Source organism: Diabrotica virgifera, chromosome 4 (genome assembly GCF_917563875.1).
Source record: "Diabrotica virgifera virgifera chromosome 4, PGI_DIABVI_V3a".
Lineage (NCBI taxonomy): Eukaryota > Metazoa > Arthropoda > Insecta > Coleoptera > Chrysomelidae > Diabrotica > Diabrotica virgifera.
Window position 1 is genome coordinate 106314539 of NC_065446.1, and position 23406 is coordinate 106337944.

A 23406-nucleotide genomic window follows, 5' to 3' on the forward strand; every position below is an offset into this window, starting at 1 on the left:
AAAGAAATTGGACCCAATGTAAGAGTTTGCCAATTAATTAACAGAAGGTATAAGTAGAGCAAAATGTCGAAATTCTATACAGACTATTAAAGGATAACGATGTTGATCTGGTTGCAATACAAGAAACACACAGAAAACAAATTTCAACTAAATTTTCGTTAATTAAAATTAATTATTATTTATAATGTATTGTTATCTTTATTTATATACAAAAACTGTGATATAGCCTATAAATAAATAAAACGTATTTAGTAATTTATCACTTCACCTTTTTAAAAGCATTCATTATCGAATTCCGAAAAGTTTGAAACTAAAAGATCCAGGAATTACCAATTAAGATACGGGTTTTTTAAATGGGAAATTATGCAATTGTGCGATTACAAACACCTCATTAGTAATATAAACCAATACATAAAAATAATTTAGTGTTGGTGCATAAACGGGGAGTAACCGTATTCAATATTCAGTTGCGGTTTTGATAATAAGAAAAGTGAACTTCATAACCTTCATAACATCAATAACATCATACTTGATTGGGTTTTGCCAGTGTCAACAATGATTTATAGCAGATATCTGTGGATTGTGTGTGTAGTGTTATCACTATTTTATCAGACAAATTGTAAGTTTTTAATTTTTTTTATTGGTAATACTCCAACAGGGCTCTTATAACTATTGCTGTCTGATCATTACTACGATCAATAAGCAAGTTAGTTCTATCTTAATTTAATACTATAGGAGACTTATCTAAGGTCACATGGACCAATAATCCTTAGGCTCTAATTCATAATATCACTATTAACCAACGTGTCACTTTAGCCGCACTTTGCTCTGCTTTTTCACTTATTTTATTATTTAATTTTTCGCACTAACTTGAACGGCTTCGTTCTCCTAAGTCTTCTTATCTAGCGTTGTCTAGGAGCCTTGCCTTGCCATTCAAAGATACATGGGGAGCCTTTGTTCATGACTCTCGTCAAACTTACTTATTGTCTGACTAAGCGTATCCATCGGGAGATCTCGATGAAGATCACACTGATCATAGCTGTATCCCATATGTCCATAATAGTTTCTTCTTCTTCTTAAAGTTTCATCTCCTATCGGAGGTTGGATATCATAATGGCTATGATCACTTTATTGGCTACTGCTCTGAACAGTTGTAATGAACTACAGTTAAACCATTCTCTAAGGTTCCTCAGCCAGGACATGCGTCTTCTTCCTATGCTTATTCTTCCTTGGATCCTTCCGTGCATAATAATTCTCAGCAACTCATATTTTTCTCCTCTGGTAAGGTGACCCAAATATTCCAGTTTTCTTGTTTTTATACTGTTCATAATTTCTAACTCCTTATTTAAACGTCGTAGCACTTCAACATTGGTAATCCTTTGAACCAACTGAATTTTCATATTAGTTTAAGGACTTGTTTATACAATAACAATTTGTTGTAAGTAGACAGAGTGGATTTTTTCCCATCAACCAGTACATCTTTCTGAATTTAATTTCTAATTCTTCCTTTTTTCTTAATATGCGATTTCCAGCGTAGCTTTGAATCTAATGTCATACCCAAATGTTTTTCCGTATTTGCATAAGGTATTTGGTTTATATTTATACTATGTAACTGGAATAAACATTTGCTGTTCTCTTTTGTTAGTAAAATCGACATGAACAGATTTTGTTTCATTCAATTTGTTACGCCATCGCCTGGTCCAGATGTTAATTTGTTCAACATAATTTTTTATCATGGTTGCTGCATCCTCGTGGTTTTTTCCTGCTCAAATACATGTGTCGTCTGCAAATATCGCAATTGTGTTCTAATGATGGAATATCGCTGGTATAGTGCAGTTATAGCACTGGTCCCAGGACACTTACTTGTGGAACTCCAGCTTTAACTTATCTTAATTCTAAACATGCTTCTTTATTTTTAACGCGAAAGTATCTGTCCTATTTGGTAAGTAGAATCTAATTTTTTGATATAATCTGTCATGCCACACTTTGTCAAAAGCCTGCGCTACATCGAGAAAAATTTTACATCAGGCTTTTCTTTCTTCTAGAGCTTTCTCTGTTATATCTGTTATTCTATGTTACTAATCTATCGTTGAGTGGCTTTCTCTTAATTTAAACTGATGATTAGGAATTAGATGCTTTTCCTCTATAATCGGTTTTAGTCATTTCAAGAGTAATTTTTCATATAATTTTGACATGACAGGCAACAATGAAATAGGCCTATTTACATGAAGAAGCTTCTTGTGGTAGTTTTCCTAGTTTTAGTATCATTATGATTTCTGTCACTTTCCATATTTTTGGTACGTACCTCAATCTAAAGGAAGTATTTATAAGATGTGTTAATTTTATTATAGCTTTCCTTGAAAGTTGCTTTAACACATCTCCGGTAATGATATCAAATCCAGGAGCTTTTTTGGGTTTACATTTTCTTTCATTTCCATAATATACTTCTTGTGGAAAACAACTTAAAATAATCTACTATGCAGACGATGCAATACTAATCTCTCAAAGTTAAGATGATTTACAACGTATGCTGCACCAACTTAACATAACCGCCACAAAAGTTAACATGTTAATTTCCCAAAAAAAAGACAAAATGCATGGTTATAACAACAAATCTAATAAGATGTAATTTGTAGCTGGAGGGTCAAATAATAGAACAAGTGATGGAGTTTAAATATCTAGGCATCACACTATCTAGCTACGGAATGCCCGAAACATAAGTGGAAGGTCAAATGAATAGAGCAAACAGAGCCGCAGGTTGCCTGAACGACACAATACGGAGAAATAAAAATATCGGAAAAGAAATAAAAGGCAGAATTTACAAAACAGTCATCAGACCAATAAATGACATACGCGGCAGAAACACGACCCGACACAGAGAGGACAAAAAGATTGCTCGAAACAGCGGAAATGAAAACCCTTCGAAAATTCGATGGCAAGACTCTATGAAACAGAGCTGGAAGTACCTACAGATATAGGTACGACCGAGATGTAAGGTGGACAACATTAATAACTGGGTAAGAAACAGAAGAATATAATGGAATAACCACATAAGCCGAATGCCAACAAATAGAGTAGTAAGGACGGCGAGAGACGGTTCCCCAATAGGAAGACGATCAGTGGGAAGGCCACGAAAACGATGGAACGACAACTTACTAGAGGCACATTGAAGAAACAGACAGAGTCATGTCTATACAAAAGGAGAAGAAGAAGAAGAAGACTTCTTTTGGAGTCACAAGGCTAATCTCCATTCTATCTTGATCAGGGAGCCCCCAGTTTATAGCTGAATATTAAAAGTCTCTTAGGCAGTAGGTACTACTATCAACTGTTAATACTTTAGTTAGAAATATCATTGTTAAACTCAACCAAGAAATAAGAGCTAAGTCTTTAATTTATTGTTTTAGTCCTTTTTTGGTACAAATGAAATTTCTGTAAACTGCACTTTAATGTTTTTTGTCTCAAAAATATAATTTGTTTCAATAGGTGAATGCCCTAAAATATATACTCGCAATGAATGGAGCGCTCGAAAAGCATTAAGTACCAGACCGTTAAGAGAAGATCCTCCACCATATGTGGTTGTCCATCATTCGGCCACTCGCTCATGTTTTTCAGTTGAAGATTGTTCAAAACTTGTAAAAAGCATCCAAGATTACCATATAGATCACAATGGATGGGATGATATTGGTTACAACTTTTTGGTAAGTCAATAAAAATAACTGTTGTCGATTTTAACCCTTTCAATAATAAGGAGTCATATAGATTACAAAAATAATAATTAAAAAAATACTGCATCGCTACACGCGGCTCTAAAATGTATTACCCCATTATTGATTACTACTGGGATATGACCAAGGACTTTTTTTTCAAAAACTAATTTACCCAAAAATTTCAAATTTAGGATTTATGTTTTCTAACTCCCTATGACCAGATCTATATATTGTTTTCACCCAATTTTGAAAAAATGTGAAAACTTTAAATTATCCACGTCCGTCTGTCCGTCTGTCTGTCTGTCTATCTGTCTGTGACCACAACTCCTCCGTCATTATACTAGGTAGAATGACAAGTGTGGTGTCAAATGAAAGCTTATAATCCAAGGATGTTATAAAGGTGAGACCTTTGACCTAAACTGTCTGTGCGTCGGTCCGTCCGACCGCGAATATAACTCCTCCCTCATTATACCAGGTATAATGACAAATGAGGTGTCAAATGAAAGCTTATAATCCAAGGATGGTACTAAATGTGAGAAATTTGACTTCGGCTGTCTGTCTGTCGGTCCATCTGACCGGGAATATAACTCTTCCCGGTATACCTAATACCGTAATTATACCAGGTATAATGACAAATGATGTGTCAAATGAAAGCTTATAATCCAAGGATGGTACTAAACGTGAGAAATTTGACCTAGGCTGTCTGTCCGTCTGTTCGTCCAACCGCGAATATAACTCCTACGTCACTATACCTAGAGTGACAAATGAGACGTCGAATGAAAGCTTTTAATCCAAGGATAGGACTAAAGGTGAAAAATTTGACCTATGACTTCCGGTTTTATAAATACGACCAGAAGTACTGTTTTAGAGTCACCGGAATAGTACAAGTGATATATTATTCGACGCGTCTTCGGAAGACGAGAACAAATATATACTTCCGGTTTCATGACTGTCTGTCTCTCTGTCTGTCTGTCCGCGAATACAACTCCTCAGTTATTAATACAGATATAATGACAAAAATGAGGTGTCGAATGAAAGCATATAACCCAAGGATGGTATTAAAGATGAGAAATTTGACATCTGCCTGCCGGTTTTAGAGTTGCAACCGTAAGTACTGTTTTAAAGTCACCAAATTAGTATAAGCGATATATCATTCGACGTGCCTTAGCAAGATGAGAACAAATGTAAAATTTTGGTGTTTATGTCATTTCCGGTTAAAAACCTTCTAACTATATTTCCTTCTAACCAGAAGTGCCATTATAATCTCAGAAATAGTACATGTAACACATCAAATCGAAGCGTATTGAAAGTTTGAATCTTTAGTTCCGGTTTTGAAGTCATTTCTGTTTAAACATTGATCACCCAAAGTTTAGCAACAATGACTCAAAATTAGTAAAACCGTATATCAATCGACGCAAAGTAATACGAAGAGTTCAAATATCGACTTCCAGTTCTACTTTCCGTTACTTTGGGTGAAAACCTAGGACTTACGAAGTCCAATTACTTGTTTAAAATGGAAGATATAATAATGAAATTTTAAAGTCGTATTGAAATTATTGACAGTAGTTATTATAACTTGCATCATCATTATTATTATCATTAACTAACGTCTTTAGAATTATAATGAAAATCGCTACAGCACTTTTAACATTTTCACTTAAAGAATACATAATATATAATTTACCACTCCAGGCCTAGAAGGCTCATATCTGGTTTACTATTCTTTTCCATTCTTTCCTGTAGGCTGCTTTATTTTTCCAATTTGGGATTCCAAGTTCATCTATCTCTCTTTCAACATCTTTCTTCCATCTGGTTTTCGGTCTACCTTTCTTCTTCTTTCTTTCTATTCCGTCCCGTTAATATTCTTTTGAGAAGTATCGTGTTTGGCATTCTTGCATATGTCCCAACTATCTCAGTTTTTGTGATTTTATGATCCCTGCTATATTCGGTTCTCCACACGTCCTCTCTAATTCTACATTTGGTCCTTTTATTCATATTCCATTCCGCAGCTCTCCTCCAAATATTTTCCTGAGGACTTTCCTTTCCCACACTTTTAGCATGGTATGTTCGGATTTGTTCATCGTTCATGTTTCACTGGCATGTTATGCTATAGGTCTAATCACTGTCTTATATATTTTTATCTTAGCCCTTCTAAATTTATTTTTACTTCTTAATAAAGTTGTTTAGAGCAAAGATACAACGATTACCAGCCATATAATTATCGCTTGCATTTCTTCTTTCATATTTGGTCTCCAAATAGTAGTCGCCCAAACTTGATCGAGGACGGTTGTCTATAAAACATTTTATTTTTACCTACTGTTATCAATTTACGATTTAAAAGTAATTATACCTTAATGGACCTGAAAAATTATAAATAAATCTGGTATTGTGATACAAAACAGTAATTTAGATATTTTAAATCAACTTATTAATTATTTTAAAACAAATTAATAAAAATAAAGTATGCTAATATTAGTGTTGGCGATTGTGTCAAAAATGTGCCGTGAATTTAATTTTTGGAATCCAGAGATTAAAGGTAACACCTTATACTAATATTAATATTTAAATCAAAATGTCGAATGGATATAATCAGTATCCATTTCCATACCCTCAATGTCCAACATCTAGTTAAATAAACCTCAGCGACCAAAACTTAACCGTTCAACATCTAGGATATTTTCCACAACAAATGCAAATGGGACCACATCCTGCATCACAAACCCAGCAAAATTTCGCTCCAAGCAAACCAAACCAGCCAATGCAGTTATTTCAAGCACATCTAAAGCAAATGATGAAAAATGGCAAATAGGCCCAAATAAAAAACGCGTGAGGACCAGTCCGGAACAACATTCCAAACTTAAACAAACCAAAATAGATAACTACTGATTAACACACCAACAGCAAATAAATTTAATGTATTAATTAATGAAGAGACACAATAAGCAGACATTGAAGAGGGAAAAAAACAAGATGAGAAGCCGCCACCAATATTTCTATTACCGGTGTTAAAAACATCCAACCATTAAATGAACTATTAGACACTATAGCCAAAGACAAACATTTAATCAGAGTGTTGAATAAAGAACAAGTCAAGGTACAGGCCCAACCAATTGAAGTATACGACAGTATAATAAAAGCACTTGATGAGAAAAATATGTAATAATATAGATATATAATAAAAATGGAGTCACGGACGCTGAAAAAGATTGATATAAAAAAATTGGAGGCATTTGAACCCGGTAGCAGGTAGGAACTCCTTTTGGATAGTCCTATCAGGGAAATTGAATCAATCCCCGCCTTCTGCAGATTCCAGGTGTTTCCTGACCCGGGAAACTAGTACCTGCTAAGGGTCCCCTGTCCAGGGTCACGGATGAAGCCCACAACGGCATCCAGGGAGGAGAAGAAGGTCTTCACAACGGTCTGGAGGACGGAGGTGGCAGCCCCCTGGTTTTAGGGCTTGTATAAAATCGAACCTGGCAATCGGCAGCTGGTTTTTCAGTATCTGTATTGAGCGGAAGTCATTTAGGCCAGAACGGTCAATACAGAATAGTACTCGGTGCGGTGGCAACCACTTAAACAGCGTGTACACAGCGGTGTAGAAAGCCAAGGGAATGACTACTACACTATTTTTCCCAGGTTAATCAATATGGCTGAGGAAATAAACGATGGCCCCGAGTACGGGCGCTTCTTAAATGGGGCAGGGGTGCGAAGAATCTCCCGCTTGGCCAAATTTGATATACAGAGAAGTTGTAGAATAGGCACATGGAATGTGCGGAGTTTATATGAACCAGGAAAAACACACAATGCCATAAATGAGATGAAAAGGCTGCAAATATCAATTCTGGGTATCAGTGAAATGCGATGGCCCGGATCTGGCCAATGCCATGTGGATGATCATGAAGTATATTATGCAGGAGAAGAGAGTAATTACCATCGTCATGGTGTAGGATTCATAGTCTCAAAAGAGGTTAGCAAATGTGTTAGAGCGGTATGCCAGGTATCTGAACGAGTCATAATGATTCAGTTGAACGCGAAACCCAGAAACATAAATTTAATACAAGTGTATGCACCGACAGCGGAAAGTGAACTGGAAAAACTTGACAAGTTCTACGCCGATGTAAAAACTGTTACCGACCAACTCAAGACTAGAGATCTCACCATTCTGATGGGTGACCTTAATGCTAAGACAGGAAAAGGCAGACAAAGTAATATTATTGGCTGTTATGGACTGGGCGATAGAAATGAAAGGGGAGACTATTTCGCAGATTTTTGCAAAGAACATAATCTATGTATAATGAATACCTTTTTCAAATTACCTAAAAGGAGATTATATACGTGGAAATCTCCAGCAGATACCCCCAATAATATCGTAAGAAACCAAATTGACTATATAACCATCAGTGAGCGTTACAGAAATGCAGTAAAGTCTGTAAAAACCTATCCTGGCGCCGATGTGCCATCTGATCACAATCTATTGTTAGCCGAAATAAAATTAAAACTTAAACGGATAAAACAACCACGATCCTCTAGCAAACTGGATACCGATTTTATTAAAAACAACAGTTTTCAAACAATTTAGAGAGCAATTTTGAGAATAGCGAACAACAAGAATCCATCGAGGATCATTGGAACCAAATCAAAACGATTATAAGCAACTCAACTCCAAACTTCAAAGAGAAAAATCAAAAGAAGCAACAGTGGATGAACGATGAGATTTTGAATTTGATGGAAAAAAGACGCAATTTTAAGAATCAAAACATCGAAATGTATAAACGCATTAATAAAGAGATAAGGACTAAAATACGAGCGGCAAAAGAAACATACTTTGAAAAAAAATGTTTAGAAATTGAAGAGTTGCAGAGAAAACATGATTCATTTAATATGTATAAAAAAATAAAAGAACTCACCGGTCAGAACAAAAAACATGCAAATAACATCGTTGATAGAGACGGAAAACTGATTATCACTGATTTGGATAAAATAGACAGATGGAAAGAATACATTGAGGAACTGTTTAATGATGAAAGGCCCGAGCTTGAAATTAACGAAGTAGTTACAGGACCTGACATAACTATGGACGAAATTGAACAAGCAATAAGATTAGCAAAGACCAGAAAAGCGACGGGACCAGACGAAATACCGAATGAAATAATAAAGCTCTTCGAAAATTCAGGTAAAAGATCTCTCCTTCATCTTTTTAATAAAGTTTATCAAACTGGCTATATACCAACGGATTGGCTGCTGTCGACTTTTGTGCCGATACCTAAAAAGCAAACGCGAAAAGATGTAGTGACTACCGAACCATTAGCTTTATGAGTCATGTTTTAAAGATATTTCTACGAATTTTGCACTCTAGGATGTAACAAAAAATAGAAGAACAGCTTGGTGATACACAGTTTGGATTCCGCAATAACCTTGGGACCAGAGAAGCACTGTTTAGTATTCAGGTTATGGTACAGAGATGCAGAGATGTCGGACATCCGGTTTATATGTGTTTCATTGACTTTGAGAAGGCCTTTGATCGGGTAAAACATACGGAAATGATTGCTATTCTTCAGAAAGTGGGTATTGATGATAAAGACCTACGCATTATCAAAAATCTTTACTGGCATCAACGTGCAAACATCAGGATTGGCTGGGACACGTCTGAAGAACTTCAAATACGAAGAGGAGTAAGGCTGGGCTGCATTTTGTCCCCACTAATATTTAACATCTATTCTGAGTTTGTTTTCAATAAAGCAGTGGATAATGCTCAATGTGGTATCAAAATGAATGGCGTCAATATTAATAATTTGAGATATGCGGATGACACGTTGTTAATTGCGAGCAATTATGAAGAACTTCAACATCTGATTAATATGATTACCACAACGTGTGATGAATATGGACTCAAGCTAAACACCGCAAAGACCAAGGTGATGGTTGTCAGTAAGACGCCAATACAACCGGAAGTAGTAACAGCTTATGGTGAACAATTAGAAAGAACTAACAGTATCACCTACCTTGGTTGTAATCTAAATGAGAACTGGGACCTGAGCAAAGAAATTAGAATACGTATAGAGAAGGCCAGAGCTGCATTCTTTAAGATAAAGAAACTTTTATGTGGAAACAACATTACTTTGAATCTTAAAATTAGATTAGTGAGATGTTATGTGTTCTCTACTCTTTTGTACGGTGTCGAAGGTTGGACTTTAACAGATACTCTTCTCAAGAAATTGGAAGCCTTTGAAATTTGGGTATACCGAAGAATCGTTCGAATAAGTTGGGTGGATAGAGTTCGTAACGAAGTTGTTTTGCACCGGATGGGAAAAGTCACAGAAGTCGTCAGAACAGTTAAAAATCGAAAACTTGAATATTTTGGCCATGTTATGCGACACCCAGAGAGATATAATATACTCCATTTAATAATACAAGGCAAGGTAGACGGAAGAAGAGGGCCAGGTCGAAGAAGAACGTCATGGCTTAAAAACCTGAGAGAATGGTATAACAGATCCTCTGCATCCCTTTTCCGAGCTGCCGTTAACAAAATTACTATAGCCAATTTGATAGCCAACGTTCGATAATCGAGCACGGCACATGAAGAAGAAGAAGAAGAACTGTGGATGTATCGCAGAATCTTGAGAATATCATGGACGGAGAGAGTCACAAACGTCGAGGTCTTGAGAAGAATGAATAAAGAAAAGGAAGTCATATTTACGATCAAAAAACGAAAACTGCAATATTTGGGACACATTAAAAGAGGCGAAAGATATGAACTGCTTCGAATAATTATGCAGGGGAAGATAGCAGGAAAAAGGTCCATAGGAAGAAGACGAAACTCCTGGCTAAAGAATCTACGGAAATGGTATAGCTGTAGCAACAACGAATTGTTTCGGTCAGCAGTTTCGAAAATACGTATAGCCCTGATGATCGCCAACTTTCGGAACGAAGATGGCACTTGGAGAAGAAGAAGATGAGAAAAAAACCGAATATCATACATATCGTAAGAAGCAAGATAAACCCTTTAGAGTAGTGATTCGTCATTTTCATCCCACAGTGGATATACAAGAAATTAAAAAATAAATAGAGAGCCAAGGACATATAGTTGTACAAATAACGAATATACTACAAAGAATTACAAAAAACCCCTACCACTATTTTTTGTGGACTTAAAAATGCAAGAAAATAATAAAGAAATTTATAAGATGGAATATTTACTCAACGCAAAAATTGATGTCGAAGCCCCCAGACTAAAAAGAGAATTAGTACAATGTACCAGATGTCAAAAATATGGTCACACAAAAAATTTCTGCTATTATCAATACAGGTGTGTAAAATGTGCTCTAAATCACCCAACAGCCGAATGCCCTAAGAAAATTCGATCTGATCTAGTAAAATGTGTACTTTTCGGTAATAACCACCCAGCAAATTACAGAGGATGCAGTGTACGTAAACAACTGCAAGAAGCAAGATTTCCAACATTAAGAAAGAAAGAGTCACCGAATCAACTACAAAACCAACAGCTACCAGTGCCTACAACAAGTAATATAAGTACAACACAACCACCTACATATACTCAAATGGTAAATACCAACCAACAAGATATTCCAATGGTCACTCAGACAAATGGCATACAGGAGTTAAATAATATGATGAAAGGGCTTATGGAACAAATGAGCACCATGCTAAACTTACACAACACTTGTCTCAAAAATGAACTAATGGCTAATACACTAAAATTTGCAATATGGTTTGCTAATGGCTTGACACAACACAAACAATGCATTTATAGTTAATCATCAATTAGACATAATACTGATCTCAGAAACACACTTCACAAAAAAAAGTTTCATAAAATTTTACAACTATAAAATATATCACACAATACATCCAGATGGAACAGCAATCATTATAAGAAACAACATCAAACATTACCAGACAACTCACTATCAAAAAGCACATATTCAAGCTAAAAATGTAGTTGTAGAAGACTGGACAGGACCTATAACTTTTTCAGCTGTATATTGTCCACCAAAACATTTAATTAAACAACCAGAATTTAATAAATTTTTTGATACACTTGGACTTAGGTTTATTTGTGGCGGAGAATACAATTCAAAACATCTAATGTGGGGCTCTAGACTTAATAATACCAAAGGCCGCGAACTACAAAAAGAAATACTAATAGATAATCTAAAAATAGTAACCACAAGGGAACCAACATACTGGCCTACAGACCCTGCGAAAATCCCAGATTTCTCGATTTTGCTATGGTGAGAGGAATAAACGAAAAATACTTTAAACCAAAGTCTTGTTATGATTTATCCTCGGACCATTCACCTGTTATCATAACTGTAAGCAAAAACATAACAAAAATAGAAAGGAGCTGTATATTATACAACAAAAAAAAAATGGAGTTTTTTTGATATCAAGTACATAATCAAATCAATTTAGACATCCCACTAAAGACGGATAAACAAATCGAACACACAATAGAACATTTTAACACAGTTTTACAGGAAGCAGCATGGAACTCAACACCATTACCTACAAATCGATATATGAACAAAAACTGTTCCAATACAATACATGAAAAAATAATTGAGAAGCGAAGACTCAGAAAACAATGGCAATTATTAAGATCACCTCAGAGTAAAACAGACCTTAATAAAGCACAAAAAGACCTAAAAAAATTGATAATAGCAGAAAAATGCAAGCTTTCAAGAATACTTACAAAAACTAGATGCAACCCAAGCCACTGACTACTCGTTTTGAAAAGCTACAAAGACTTTACGAAGGCAGAACTATACAATCCCACCAGTAAGAACACAAACAGGACAACGGGCGAAAATTCCACTAGAAAAAGCCGAAACATTTGCAACACTCCTTAAAAAAGTTTTTACACCAAATGACAAAAATTACTCACTACAAACTGAAGAAGAAATTATTTCAATACTCACAAAACCTTATCAACTAGAACTTCCTGAAAAAAGATTCACAAAAGATGAGGTAAAAAATATTATACAATACAACATCGATCCAAAAAAGGCTCCAGGATACGACCTGATTACTGGAAAATCTCTTCAGCAACTCCCAGACACAGTTGTTCAACTCTGTAATGAGATTAGGCCATTTCCCATCACAATGGAAACTGGCACAAATAACAATGATACTAAAGCCAGGAAAAGAACCAGAAAGTGTACAGTCCTACCGTCCTATTAGTCTTCTTCCAGTGGTATCCAAAGTCTTTGAAAAGCTGATACTTACTAGGCTAATGCCTATACTAGAAAACAAAAAACTAATACCACCACACCAATTTGGGTTTATAAAACAACATTCAACAATACAACAGGTACATAGAATTGTGGAGAGAATCAACGAGGGCCTTGAAAATAATAGGTACTGCTCGGCAGTATTTCTGGACGTAAGTCAGGCATTTGATGAAGTCTGGCATAAAAGTCCATTATGTAAACTAAAACAAAATTTACCTACAAATTACTATATACTCTTAAAGTCCTATATCACTAACAGAAACTTCCAGGTAAAGTATGAGAATGAATTCACGAACATAAAACAAATTCTCGCTGGGGTGCCCCAAGGAAGTGTGCTAGGACCTATATTATACCTTATATTCACTGCTGACCTACCTACAGATACACATATCACTACAGCCACATTTGTGGATGATACACGGCAATACTATCATCGAACAAAAATCCCAAAATATCCCCAGAAATCCTACAAAATAACCTAAATAAAATACAACAATATATGACAAAATGGAGAGTCAAAATAAATGAAAACAAATCACTACACACTATCACTACACACTACAAATCATGATACTATAAAATAACAAGATAATATATTGCACATCCTGAAGTCGTGACGTAACTGGAGACCGGCAAGTTCGTAATGGGTTCGTAATCATTCGCAATTTCCGATTAGTTTGAATTGTTCGCGGCTGTAAGCTAAGTGTATTTTCTATTCTATTTATTAGTCCATGTGGTGAGACCGCTCTCGTCTAAAAAAAATTTCTGATTCGGTTTCTTTGTGGATTCCTATTTAAAAATGTCCCCTTCAAACAAATCTGAAGGGTGCCGGGCGGAATTTTTGGGCAGAAATTGTTTAAACAATTTTTTTTAAACAAATGCAAAATATCATGTTTTTTGCTCTGGAACATATATTTTTAGATTTTTTGGGTCAATCTAAACAAGAAAGGTATCTTGTAATTTTTCTCAGAAATTGATAGTTTTGGAGTTATAGCCGATTTAAAATCTGAAAAATGCGAAAATACGCATTTTCGAGGCTTAAAAACTCATATTTAAATTAGTATTTTTGAGGTGGCCGTATACTTAGATTGAAGTCTGAACATTTATGTTCAAGATTCTGAAGAGTAATCGCGTCTAACTTTAATTTATACCGTTGTTTTTAAATTGTTAAATATGCGTGTTTATCCGATTTTTTTTTGCCGGTGCGGCGCGCTCCATTTCAAAAATCCCCTATTTTCCTCTGAAAAATATTTTTTCTAGATTCTTTGGGACATTCTAAAACAGGGACATTCTTCGGGACATTTTTCTTAAAAGTTAATAGTTTTTAAGTTATAAGCGATTTAAAATATGAAAAATGACAAAAAAACGCATTTTCGGATTTTAAATCACTTATAACTTTAAAACTATTAACTTTTGAGAAAAATGTCAAGAAACTTATTTTATTTAGAATGTCCCAAAGAATCCAGAAAAAATATTTTTCGGAGGAAAATAGGAGATTTTTGAAAGGGAGCGCGCCGCACCGGCAAAAAAATCGAATAAACACGCATGTTTAACAATTATAAAACAACGGTATAAATTAAAGTTAGACGCTATCACTCTTCAGAATCTTGAAGCTGAATATTTAGTCTTCAATTTAAGTATCTGGCAACCTCAAAAATACTAATTTGAATATGAGTTTTTAATCCTCAAAAATGCGTATTTTCGCATTTTTCAGATTTTAAATCGCTTATAACTCGAAAACTATCAATTTTTGAGAAAATTTACAAGATACCTTTCTTGTTCAGAATGATCCACAAAACTCAAAAATATATGATCCAGGGCAAAAAACGTAATCTTTTGTATTTGTTTAAAAAAATTATTTAAACAATTTCTGCCCAAAAATTCCGCCCGGCACCCTTCAGATTTGTTTGAAGGGGACATTTTTGAATAGGAATCCACAAAGAAACCGAATCAGAAATTTTTCCAGACGGGAGCGGTCTCACCACATGGACTATATGTCAGTTATTTTGACAAGAATCTCGACACTAAATTTTTTTCGAATATATTGAAGTTTAATGTTATGTTGCTAATTGAATAATTTCATCACAGAATGCATACAAATCCCATTTCGTTTTAACAAGAATTCAAATTCAACTTCCGGTCTCCAGTTACGTCAGCATGCGCGAAGTCGGATGTATTTGAGCTACGGGAAGATAATACTATCTCGTTATTTACAGTATCATGCTACAAATCACAAACATTTACCACGCGTAGGGAAACATGTCCGGCTGTATACTTAAAGAATAAAGGAATCCCACAAGGAGATGAAGGCAAATATCTAGGTATGTACTTGGACAGAAGATTAAACTTGAGGAAGCATATATTTACTAAGCGAAAACAACTGGGTCATAAGATAAGAACCATATATTGGCTATTGGGCGAAAAAAAAAAACAAACCTATCAACTGAAAATAAAATAATAATCTACAAATCCATCCTAAATCCAGTGTGGAGAACCGCCGCACATTCCAACATTGAAATCATACAAAGATTGTAGTCCAAAATACTGAGATCAACACTATGAGTTCCATGGTTTATAACAAATGAAGCCATTCATCGGGACGCCGGACTACCATACGTCAAAGATGTTGGATAGATACATCAACCGTACGGAGAAATTTAAAGTGCATCCAAACGTGTTCGCAAAAAGTTTAGTGAATAAACCGCGTACTGTTCCTAGGTTAAAACGAAAAGTTCCGTTAGAGTTAATCGAATAATAGGTACTAAACTAATGTGTCTAAGTTTATTTTAGATATAGTCATTATTGTAGACTAAGTTTTAAAAAAGGGGTGGATCACTGGATGCCTCCCTACATGTCATTCCTAATTGTCAGCCGTATTACTTATTGTCTATAGATTGTATAGATAGATTGTAATAAATGTAGGGTTAATAAAAAAAATATTTGGTCTCCTAGTGAATATCGCTCCTATATATTGGAATCTTTCTACTTCTTCGAATTTAAATATTTTTCCTTCTGTGATTATTGTCAGGTATTGTGCTTGTTTCACTAGGTGGTCTTTCCTCTGTTTCTTCTTTCTACATATTCTGTTGTGGGTATTTCATTTAGAAGCCCTTCGAAGTATTTTTCCATCTGTTCAGTATTTCCTTGTCACTTAGGTACCTACTAAATTCCTTTCATTTTTGATTTTGTAGTATGAAGGTTTTATTTGGTAACCCTTTTACTCATTTTTTACTCCTTGATATACGTTTCTAATTTCTCTATTTTTAAAGCATTCTTCTATGCATTGTTTGGTCTTATGATCATATGATTTAATGATCTATGTGATTCTTTTGGCTCGTTTTTTTGTTCATTGTATTTTTTCTCTATCTCTGGTGTTTTTACTTCCATCATTTTGAGTCTTATTTCTTGAGAACTTATTTCGTTCATCTAGTTCTATTTTATATTCCTTATCAAATTATTCTTTGTATTCATCTTTTATATATCTGTTACTGGCTTGCGTTGCGTTTTGGTCATACATGACAGCTGTATACATTCTGTACAATTGCTTATAATTCTCTTTTCACCTTATTGTATTCAAACAGTATTTATTTCTCCTGAGGAAAGAATAATACTTAGGTAGATTATAAAATGTAAGGTTCATATTCACTTCAGAATTGCCTCTTTCAATCCATTTTACACTTAGTTTATTGTTGCCACAATTCAATGTATTTTATAATAATTAGTGACAACAATCTTTTAGATTGGTGGTGATGGAACTATATACGAAGGTAGAGGATATGGTTTACATGGTGCGCATTCTATTCCATACAACGCAAGAAGCTTAGGGGTTTGCCTTTTAGGAAGTTTTAAAGGTAAGACAACGTTTTAACATTAAACTTACCACATAATATGATATTTTATATTTTATATAAGATAGAACTTACAAATCATGTTTGGTATTATATCATATATAGGTTTCTTCTTCTTAAAGTTCCCTCTCCTATCGGAGGTTCGATATCATAATGGCTATGGTCACTTTGTTGGCTGCTGCTCTGAATAGTTGTAATGAACTACAGTTAAACCATTCTCTAAGGTTCCTCAGCCAGGAGATGCTTCTTCTTCCTTGGATCCTTCCTTGCATAATAATTCTCAGCAACTCATATTTTTCTCCTGTGGTAATGTGACCCAAATATTCCAGTTTTCTAGTTTTTATACTTTTCATAATTTCTCCTTAATAACTCCTTATTTAAAAGTCGTAGCACTTCAACATTGGTTATCCTTGAACACACTGAATTTTCAATATTCTTCTGTAACACCACATTTCGAACGCTTCTATTCTTCTTATGTGTTGTCTCTTCAATGTCCAAGCTTCCATTCCGTATATAGGTATGGTTAGATTATGTTTTTGCGTTGGAAAAGGTATAGTATATAAAGTTTTATATACCTATATTATTGAAGACTTTTGCAAGGAGATCTCAGTTTTCTTCTTCTAAGAGCTTTACAATTTTACTGTGAATGTTAATCGGGACTATGTGCTTTTCCAGTGTTCATGTTTCTCAATGCGTATTTTAAATTTAATGATTTAATAAAAGGCCGTGAAGGCTTACGACTAAAATAAAATTAATTTAGTACTTATACATTACAAAAGTTGTATCAAGTGGAGTGTTCTCTTGTCCAATCATGCTCCTTGCCTACTAAGTTGACTTACTATTCTCCTCCATTCATCTCTATTTTATGCTCTTTCTTCCCAATCGCCAATTCCCTCTTTTCTGAGATATTCCTGTACTCTTTCAAACCATCTTTGTCTGGGCCGTCTTTTCCCTCTTTTCGTGATTGGGCCCCGTTTTAGGATCATCTTTAGCATCCTCTTCCTTTCTATTCTCATTAAGTGTCCTATCCATCTCACTCTCTGTGCTTTTATGAAGCGACTGATGCTTGGTTCGTTACAGTTCCTCTAACTCCCTATTTGTTCGTCGCACCCAACTTTTCACCGTGTTTTTGCCTCCAATATAGCTTTGAGCATTTTCCTTTCCCACCTTTCCAATTTATCTGTATTTTCTTTTTGCATTGTTCATACTTCGCTACCATACGTCACTGTATATATAGTCGAAGCAATAAAGTACTGAATCTCTGAAAAAAAAAAACCACAAGACGGATCTTAATGATTTTTTTTGCATTCGATTCGTGAATGCACCAACTTTGTGACCCTTAACCACGATATAAGATTAAAAAACTGCATACAAAAAATGCAGTCTTAAATTGGCCTTTAAAAAAAAATTCCGAACTCGTCAATTTATCGGCGGCAATGGGTTCAATTTTATTACTTGGGGGTTTTTGGATTCGCTGAAAACGAATATGACGTCGTAAGTGATCTCCGGAGTATTTGGTGTACAGGTAACTACTGTTTACCTCGTTTTGTGGAGATTTCGGCAAATTCATTAAAAAAATAGCCAAACATCATTACTCAGGGGTTTTTGGGGTCGCTGACGATGAATATGACATCGGAAGTGATCTCCCGAGTACCTGGTGCCCAGGGTAACTACTGTTTATCTCGTCAGAGACCCCAAAAACCCATAAGTAATGAATTTATTTTTTAATGAATTTGCCGAAAACTCCAGAAAACGAGGTAAACAGTAGGTACCATGGGTACCAGGTACTCCGTAGATCACTTCCGATGTCATATTCGTCGTCAGCGACCCAAACCCCCAAGTAATGATTTTTGACTAATTTGTTAATGAATTTGCCGAAAACTCCAGAAGACGAGGTAAACAGTAAGTACCCTGGGCACCAGGTACTCCAGAGATCACTTCCGATATTATATTCGTCGTTGGCGACCCCAAAAACCCCCTGCGTAATGATTTTTGACTAATTTTTTAATTAAATTTTTACCGAAAACTCCACAAGACGAGGTAAACAGTAGATACTCTGGGCACCAGATACTCCAGAGATCACATCAGATGTCATATTCGTCACCAGCGACCCAAAAACCCCGAGTAATGATTTTTGACTAATTTGTTAATGAATTTGCCGAAAACTCTAGAACAGTGGTTCTCAATCTTTTTGAGTCATGTACCACAAAATACTTTTTAATATTTTTGGTACCACCTAACTGAAATAACTACCTATCTAGATAGGTAATCTAATTAACTGTAATAGTGGTGATTTTGACAGTTTTGCGTTTTGTGTACCACCACAAATAATGATATGTACCACCAGTGGTACATGTACCACAGATTGAGAACCGCTGCTCTAGAAGACGAGGTAAACAGTAGCTACCCTGAGCACCAAGTACTCCGGAGATCACTTCCGATGTCATATTATTCGTTAACAACCCCAAAAACCTCCGAGTAATGATTTTTGACTAATTTTTTAATGAATTTGCCGAAAACTCCACAAGGCGAGGTAAACAGTAGGTACCTGGGCACCAGGTATTCCGGAGATCACTTACGATGTCATGTTCGTTCTCAGCGACCCCAAAAACCCCCAGGTAACAAAAGGTAACAAAATTGAACTCATTTCCGCCTATAATTGACGAGTTCTGAATTTTTTTTATTGTCTGTTTGAGATCCACTGTAAGAATGCATTTTTGTATGCAGTTTTTCAATAGTATCTCACGGCTAGGGGTCACAAAATTTCCTGGCGCACGAACCGAATGCAAAAAGAATTATTAAGATCGGTCTTGTCGTTTTTTTTGGACGTAAGGCCGATTTTAGTGCTTTATTTCTTCGCCTAGTAAGCCACATTACCGTTTTATATAAACTTTAATTTTATTTTTCTATGTAGATACATATTTGAGTTTCACCAGTTAGTTCTTAAAAATTGTATTTTTTCTGCTTAAATTCCCCTATTGCAATTATAAGTAGGCCATATAGTTGACAGACAACGTTGTCATAATATCTGATTTACTGAGCCGTGCTCAAAGACATAATCATGGAAAGAATTTTGGGACACTCTGTTACAATGAAGTTTAAGCTTTCTATTTTGACACGAAATAATTATACTACCACAAAACACACTACACAATTTAAAAAATAATGAATTCTTTTTCAGATACGAATCCTCCTAATGTACAACTGAAAGCATTGGAAGACTTTTTGTCTTGTGCAGCAGCTGATCACAAAATTATTGCAGATTATCACCTTATCGGACATCGGCAAGCTGATAAAACAGAATGTCCCGGGGATCGAGTGCATGCAGTTATCGAAAAATGGCCTCATTTTGAAGCCAATCCACAAGATGCTTCCCCAAAGAAACTGTAAACATAGCGAAGTTACCTTTTCTCTTATGGAATAAACACCTCTCTATCGCAATGTTTTTAGATTACAATTATTAATACATGTAAATATTTAAAAGACTGTATATCTACTCATACTTTAAAGATGTGCGAAAATATATCACTATCTTTAGCTATTTGAATTATTCTTATGCTTATTTTCAATACAAAAATTTGAAGAAAAATCTTCTTCGTAAAAGGTATATTTATTTTAAAAACACCAAAAAAGGGCTACAAATACAATACAGAACGTTTTCGCTCTAAAGAGAGCATCATCAGTGTTCTTGCAAGCTCTACTGAGTTGACTTTTACCTTTCTCTATGTGAAGACAGAGAATTTAATTCAACAACCCACGTGCTTCGTGGAAGGTCATATAATGCCTTACGGTAGATCCTTAGTGATTTCATCCATCATCTGGATTTAACATTTAATACTCTAATGTAAGACATTTTGTCAACCGATGTATTTTTGGTGGCCTAGTATGTAGAGCTTGCAAGAACACTGATGATGCTCTCTTTAGAGCGAAAACGTTTTGTATTGTATTTGTAGCCCTTGTTAGGGGTTTTTAAAATAAATATACTTTTTACGCAGAAGATTTTTCTTCAAATTTTTGTAATTAATGGTATACAGCCAGCTACAGGAAATTCCTCCTTGTGGATATTTTCAATATAACATCCTGTATAATATAAAAACAACACCAAAGGAGAAACGGATTCTCCCTGAAAACAACGACCTGTCAGAAGACAAACTAACCAGACATATACAAGACTTAGAAAACGAAATTGAAGATATTGAACAAGCAAATAATGGCATAAAGAAGCACTACACCTGGATCATGACGGTTAATATGAACAAATTAGAAACCTTCGAGATGTGGTCACATCGTAGAATGCTTAAAACCTCAAGATTCAACGCATTTTAAATATAAAAGTCTTAAACAGAATATGTCAAGGCGAAGGTGGCTGCTACCATACAGAAGTCGAAGTCAGCTGGCAGAAAAATATGACACCAACTACACAACAACGAAGAAACTAAATTAACATATCCACCGATCAATCCGAAAAGACGCAAGAGAGAATAATACAAGAGAAATAACTAAAATCATTCAACAAAACAAAAGTTTAAAAGTTTTAACAACATAGGTACCAAAAATCTGTATAGAATAAGAAACAAGGATGAAAACATTACTACTGATAGAACCAAAATCATGGAAGCAGCAACGACAGACAAGATCAGCCTCTGCCCAAAATTACAAACCAACTATCAGAAGAAATGACCAAAATAACACGATACGAAGTCAAAACGACACTTTCAGATAGGAAAAATAACAAATGCCCTGGATATGATGGAGTACTGGTCGAGGTATAGGTGGAAATAAAATTATCCAGGCTTTGACCAAATTTTTCACCGAATGCATCTACCAAGGAAAAACCCCTTTCCTAAATAATGCAGTCATGGTTTTATTACCTAAACAAGAAAGGAGAAATATCAGTATATAATATCAACCGTCCTACCGGTTGGCTATCACACTATATCAGGGCTTCCCAAACTTATTCGTACTGTTAAAAATTCACAAGGAAAAAGTTTTCCTGTGGTTGGCTGTATACCATGTAATACAAAAAACAGTAAAATCCTGTATAAAAGGTATATTTAAAAACCCTCCAATTTTGATGTGGCCCTTTTCAGGGTTTTTAAATATACCTTTTATACACAGGATTTTACTGTTTTTTTATTCGTACTGTGATGCACTTGGGACTTTGCTATTATTTTACGACACCCCTCAACCCAACCCCCAATAATATTTACCAATTTTAGTACTTAGCCTAGTAACAGGTTATAGTTATAACAAAAACGCTATTTGAACATTTATAATTTTTATTAGAAATTAAGAACGACATCAAAACATAGGCACAAAAATAAAAAGGGATATTTATTTATGTAACTGGCTGGTTGATGTGAGGGATGTGCTTGATTTTTTGAGCACAGCTTATGGAACTGGGGCTTCAGTTTGGAAATTGCCACTCTCATTTCTTTTTGTACGTTTATGTTTGACCTGTACTTGTTTTAAATCACTACTGCAACTGCAGAAAAGCCCGTTTCGCACAAATACGAAGTCGCAAATGGTAATAAAACCTTTAATGCAGAAGTACTGATGGCATGATATTCATGAGAAACTGAGCTCCAAAATTTAAACAGTTTGTCCACAGGACAAACAGGTCACAGGACAATTCTGTGACTTGTTCTTCTTCCTCTGTTGAAAGTGTCGATTGTGTGGATGACGGGAAAAATGTTTCTGACACAGTAATATTGCTCCAGATCTTCGGGAAAATATTTCTCAAAGTGTTCGCTCAATGATAATATGTGTTGTGTAAATATTTTTTAAAGAGGGATCGAGGATTTTTATCGATTTTTCTTGTAGAATACCTTGCAAAGCAGTTTCTTGATATTCTAATTTTCTCATCCCAAAGAGCAACTTCTTCTGATACCCGGTAATTTTATCTGCCAATTGCAGGATATGAGTATTGTTTCCCTGCAAAGACTTATTAAGATCATTTAATTTGTTAAATATGTCCAGAGGTATCCTAATTTTATTATAAACTCTGAATTAAGGCTATGGGTACATAATTCGCAAATATTTTACGTGTATCCCTACTTTTTCTGTCTTTACACGGCAAATTACGTGTAGTAAAATTCACACTGGTATGGATATGAAAACATTACTAGAATGTCATTCTACTTGAAAATGTCATCATTAATTTAAAGAGATGGCTTTTGAATGTTCTTGGATAACTGTTATTTTTATAATTGCAAATTATTAATTCAGTTAATAAATGTGATAATTTTTTCACTAACTATGTATTCAGTGATTGTAATAATTTATTTGTAAAACAAAAACTAATACTCAATCGAGAAAAGAGGAAAAGTGTTAAAGTGATTTTTTAATAATATATTGTTATGGAACGCTTACAATTTTGAACATCTTTAACAACAAAATACTTGGATCACAGAATATATTATCCTGATGTATTCTCTGCTTGGATCTTCCACAAATAATACACAATAAATAACTTTTTATTAAGTTCCCGTCTTAAATCAATTATTTATCAAATACACTATATATCAATAATATTTAATCAATACCTGAAAATATTCCCGATGCAATGTCAAATATTTAAAATTATCACTGATTGTCAGT

The 23406-nt window shown here is 34.8% G+C and overlaps 1 protein-coding gene across 1 annotated transcript; it reads left to right on the plus strand.

Moving 5' to 3' along the window:
- The first annotated feature begins 284 nt into the window (after window positions 1-284).
- On the plus strand, window positions 285-20345 carry LOC114333330 (peptidoglycan-recognition protein 2). Its single transcript, XM_028283189.2, has 4 exons — window positions 285-619; window positions 3484-3698; window positions 16698-16809; window positions 19988-20345. The coding sequence occupies exons 1-4, from the start codon at window positions 556-558 to the stop codon at window positions 20194-20196; spliced, it is 600 nt and encodes a 199-aa protein (XP_028138990.1). The 5' UTR covers window positions 285-555; the 3' UTR covers window positions 20197-20345.
- Window positions 20346-23406: the final 3061 nt, after the last annotated feature.

Excerpts from the sequence above, each read along its gene's own strand:
- LOC114333330 (XM_028283189.2), top strand. The coding sequence starts at position 556 with ATGATTTATAGCAGATATCTGTGGATTGTGTGTGTAGTGTTATCACTA. Across the intron at positions 620-3,483 it reads ACTATTTTATCAGACAAATT|GTGAATGCCCTAAAATATAT; the intron begins GTAAGTTTTTAA and ends TTGTTTCAATAG. Across the intron at positions 3,699-16,697 it reads ATATTGGTTACAACTTTTTG|ATTGGTGGTGATGGAACTAT; the intron begins GTAAGTCAATAA and ends ACAATCTTTTAG.